Raw genomic sequence first — 4,464 nt, 5'->3', positions numbered from 1 at the left:
GGTCGACTCTGAGGACCCCCCTTCGTGCACTCGCCGGCGCGCGAGGAGTTTCGGCTCACCGGACGCGTCTCGCCGGCGGCGCCGCCGGACCTGACCGTCATCATCCCGATTGGCACGGAGGGCCGCTACCTAGGCGTGGTGCTCGCGCGCGACGGCTCGTGGTCCAAGCACGTCCAGGCGGCCGCCACGGAGATGCGGCGCCAGGTCGCGTCGGCGACGGGCGCGCTCGCGACGGTCGGCTCGATGAAGCGCGCGCACCTGCTCACCGCCCACGTGAGCTACGCGCGGAGCGTCGTCGCGTGGTCGGCAGCGGCTTGGGGCAAGGTCTCGGTGGCGGCGGACAACGCCGTCCGCCAGGCCGAGACCGAGGCGTTCCGCTTCGCGCTCGGAGCCGCGTCGACCGGGGTGTCGCACGTCGCGATGGCGACGCTGCTCGGCGAGGTCACCGCCGACGTGCGCCTTCTCCGGCTCCGGGCACGGTCAGCGCTGGACCACGCGGCCGCGGCCGCGCGCTGCCCGTTCCGGCGGGCCGTCGACGCCGCGGTTCAGGCGGCGCCTGCGGCGGCCGCGTTTTCCTGCGTCGCGGCCGCGCGCGACGCGTGCCGGACCCTCGGGCTCCAGCCGCCGAGCGCGGGCGACGACCGCGGCCAGTGGCGCGCCGCGGTCGGTCGCGCCGCCCGCGAGTACGCGGAGCGGCAGGCCGCGGGCGTCAGCGACCTCGCGCTCTTCCGCGCCGTCCGTCCGAGCCGCGAGTGGCGGCGGACCTGGATCCTGGAGCAGCGCGCGTCGGGCGACCGGCGGGAGACCGCGCTCGTCGCCATCTTGGGCGGGACGTGCCGCCTCGCGCCGCAGACGCGGCTCGTCCGGTGGGCGGCCCGGGGCCGCGGGCGGCCGGGCTACTGCGACCTCTGCGGGCTCTACGTCCGCGGGACGGCCGCGGACATGGCCCACGTCTGCCTCGAGTGCCCGGCGTCGCGCATGGCGCGGCTTGACCTGGATGCTCCCCGGCGCGCGTGGTTCGCGAGCGTCGAGGACGCCCGGCCGCCAGGGCCGCGAGGCGGCGGCGCGCTGGTGGCGCGGCGCTCGGGCGCCGGCGCTCTCGGCGTGCTCCGACGTCGGCTTCGCCGCCTTCCTGGCCGCGTCGGGCGCCCCGCCGCTCCCGCGCGGCGGCCTTGCGGAGCTGCGCGACGATCTTGCTCGCGCCTTCGCGTCGACGTTCGGCGAGTTCTTCGTCGCCCACGCCAGCGAGATTGCGGCGCTTCCTCCGCGGCGCTCGACCTGATTTTGTTCATATTCCCCTCTTCCTCAGCGGCGTCCTCCTCTTCTACATCGGCGCGGCCGCGGGCCGCGGTTCTTCAACCTCGACGCTTCTTTTTGCTCCTTTCCCGCCCGCTGGCCGGCGGGCGTCCTCTTCGGCGTGCGCCCTCGGCTAGCCATTCGTGGTCCTGAGGTGAATCGGGCTGGTCCACCCGGAGTTCCTGTCCCCGTGCACGGTGGTGGTGGTCGTTCTCAGCTTCCCCCGGTCCACGGAGAGACCGACCTTGAGTCAACCTTGGAGTTCACGCAGGAGCTGCCGCCCCGCGCCTGCTCGGTCTGGTTCCCTCCGCGGGGGTCCCTCCGCGGACCTGCCTCCCCTCCCCGGGCGGACGCAGTCGGGCGCGCACCCCCTTCAATAACTTGGTCAACGGCTACCTTGAAGATGTCGATGCAGTCTCGAGCCGGAGCGACGATGGTCAGCGCTTCAAGCTCATCTAGGACAGCCGTGCTCCTGGTCGCGCTCGCCGCGACGACCGCGGCGCTGCGCACGGCTCCTACGCGCACCGCGGCGACACCTCAACACACCAGAACGACGCCGTCCGCCGCCTCGACCCGGCGCGCCCTCGCGCGGCTCCTCCCGGCCGCGCTGGTCGCCGCGTCGCCGGCGCTCGCCGTCCGCCCGCCGGACTTCGTCAGCAAGCAGCCCGGCTACGAGGTGCTCCCCAGCGGGCTCCAGGTCAGGACGCGAAGATCGGCGCGGGCGCGGCCGCGCAAAAGGGCGACCGCGTCGTCTACGAATGGGAGGGCTACACCATCGGCTACTTCGGCCGCCCCTTCGAGATGAAGCAGGGCGCGCAGGGCGGCGACTTCAGCGGCGAGCGCGACTACGCGCGCTTCGTCGTCGGGCGCGGCGAGGTCATCCCCGCCGTCGAGGAGGGCGTCCTCGGCATGCGGGAGGGCGGCGTGCGCCAACTCGTCTTCCCGCCGGAGATCGGCTACCCCATGGTCGGCGACGAGCGCGAGGGGAAGATGGCGGACCCGGGGCACGACAAGGTCGGCCCGAAGCCGTCGAGCTTCTCCGGGAGCCGCGCGCTCGACTTCGTCCTGACGTCCAAGGGCGACCAGCTCGACAAGACGCTGCTCATCAACCTCAAGGTCATCCGCGTCGACAAGCCCGGGGGGAAGTACACGTTCTAACCGGCACGTTAGCGCCGGGGGCAGTTCGGCGCGTGGCGCCGGAGCTGGCGGTCGAAGACGTCGAGCGCGGCCGCGTAGACCGCGTCCTCGTCCGGGTCCTCGACGCCCTCGAGGACGCTCTCGTCGTAGGGCTTCGGCGCCTCGTGGAGGCCCGCCTTCTTCGCGAGGTCGCCGCGCGTGGAGTGCGTGATGCCGAACTCGACGGCCGACGGCCGCCCGCCGTGCATCTTGTGGAAGAGGCCTAGGCGGAAGAAGCGTCGGCAGTTCCGGGGGAAAAAACGACGTACAGATGCTCTCGCGCCATCGCTCGAGGATGCCCACGAACGCGAGGCGCCGGACGTTCGCGACGGCCTTGGCGGCGTCGAAGTCGCGCGTCACGTGGCGCGCGCGCGCGCACTTGCCGCCGAGGAGCATGCGCGTCGTGCAGCCGGGGATGCCTGCCGCGCGAGAACGTTCGGTCGTGTTCCCGGCCGACGTCTTCTCGAAACGACGACGTTTACAGGCCAAAACGTGCTCGAACAACGAGACGCCGCGGCGCACCCGCGTGCCGCGCGTACTCGGCGACGGTCAAATGCTTCCAGTTGGGGTCCTTGTCGATTTCCTGGAAGCCGTCGCAGTGCTTGCCGTTGCGGTACGCGGAGATGACGCGCTGCCGCGGCTGGCGGAACATGGCCACGGTGCGCGGCAGCGCCCGCTCCTCCGCCGGCGGGTGGCCGGGGATCGTCATGTCGACGTCGCGGTCGCACAAAGTCCGGTTCAGGCGCCGGTCCTTCGTGTAGAGGCTCTTGAGCTTGAACGGCGTCGCGCGCGGCCCGTAGCCCGCGCGCTCCGGCATCTTCGGGCAGGCCCAGTGGAAGACCGAGTTCTGGAACGTCGAGCCGCTCTTCGGGAGGTGGAGCCAGCGCAGGGCCTGCATGGACCGGTTGCCGTGCGCGGGCATGCGCGCGAGCTCGAAGCACGGCGGGCAGAGATCCGCCGACGACGCGTCCGACGGCGGCTCGAGCGGTTTTCTCGGTTGCCGCGCCGCCGCCGCGGCGGCGAGGACCAGGACGCCGACGCGCATGGGCGCGCGACGAGGAAGCGATCGATCGAGGAAGCGATCGATCGAGGAAGCGATCGATCTCGTCACGCCCCCATATTGCGAGGCCGGGCTGCCCCCTTTATTGTTGCCGGGAAACATCTGGGGAAGGTGCGCATAACGTAATAACGCCGTCAACGATGCCTCCTTCTCACGACTCCTACAGCGACGACGACGCGTCGTCGTCGAGCAGCGCGTCCGACGCGTCGTTCCGCGAGGGCGCGTCCGTCGAGGCGCAGCGGCGCGAGGGCGGCAAGTGGCGCGCCGCGACGGTGCTGCACGTGTCGGAGAGCGGCGCGACCTATGACCTCGACTTCGGGGAGCTCTACGGCCGCAAGGAGGGCGTGGCCAAGGCCCGCGTGCGCCGCGGGCCCGCGACGGACGCCGCGCCGCCGCCGCGCCGGAAGCCAAAGCCCGCGAAGCCGCCGCCGCCGCGCATCGTCGAGAGCGCGCGGGGCCTCGACGCCGTCGACGACTTCCGCGGGGACCGCGACGCCGAGGACGCGCTGCGGAAGAGCCTCGGCTGGCTCGCGACGCGCGCGCGGCCCGCGGATCTCGAGGACGCCATCGCGGACCGCGGCGTCGACGACGTCGAGGGCCTCCACGACTGGGGCTGGCTCCACTACGCCGCCGCCGCGGGCAAGGACGAGCACGTGCGCATCATCCTGGACGCCGTGCGCCGGGCGACGCGCGACGACGACGGCGGCGGCGACGACGAGCGGCCCGCCGGCCCGCTCGACGCGAAGGAGTCGCTCGACGGGTGGACGCCGCTGCACTTGGCCGTCGTCGGCCGCCACGTCGCCGTCGTGCGCCTGCTGCTGAAGGCCGGCGCGCGCGCCGACGCCAAGGACAAGCACGGCGACGCGCCCCTCGCGTGCTGCGCCGCGGCGGGCGTCCGCGCGAAGCGCGTCCGCGCGCTCCTCCGGTCAAAG

General features: G+C 73.1%; 2 protein-coding genes across 2 annotated transcripts; one reads left to right on the top strand and one right to left on the bottom strand.

Annotated features, from left to right (window-relative positions):
* Positions 1-2,462: 2,462 nt before the first annotated feature.
* AURANDRAFT_69028 (hypothetical protein) lies at positions 2,463-3,517 on the bottom strand (the record flags this gene model as incomplete). The annotated part of the gene is made up of 3 exons (XM_009044773.1): positions 2,463-2,695; positions 2,742-2,891; positions 2,995-3,517. 3 exons carry the CDS (start codon positions 3,515-3,517, stop codon positions 2,463-2,465), a joined length of 906 nt encoding a protein of 301 aa, XP_009043021.1.
* A 155-nt stretch (positions 3,518-3,672) lies between these two features.
* On the top strand, positions 3,673-4,457 carry AURANDRAFT_69027 (hypothetical protein; the record flags this gene model as incomplete). Its single annotated transcript, XM_009044774.1, has 1 exon — positions 3,673-4,457. A coding segment is annotated over one exon (785 nt), but the record flags the coding sequence as incomplete, so codon positions are not given.
* Positions 4,458-4,464: the final 7 nt, after the last annotated feature.

This window comes from Aureococcus anophagefferens (genome assembly GCF_000186865.1).
Source record: "Aureococcus anophagefferens unplaced genomic scaffold AURANscaffold_793, whole genome shotgun sequence".
In the NCBI taxonomy this organism is placed as follows: Eukaryota; class Pelagophyceae; order Pelagomonadales; family Pelagomonadaceae; genus Aureococcus; species Aureococcus anophagefferens.
The sequence above is the reverse complement of the archived record's forward strand: the minus strand, read 5'-3'. Positions and strand labels throughout refer to the sequence as shown.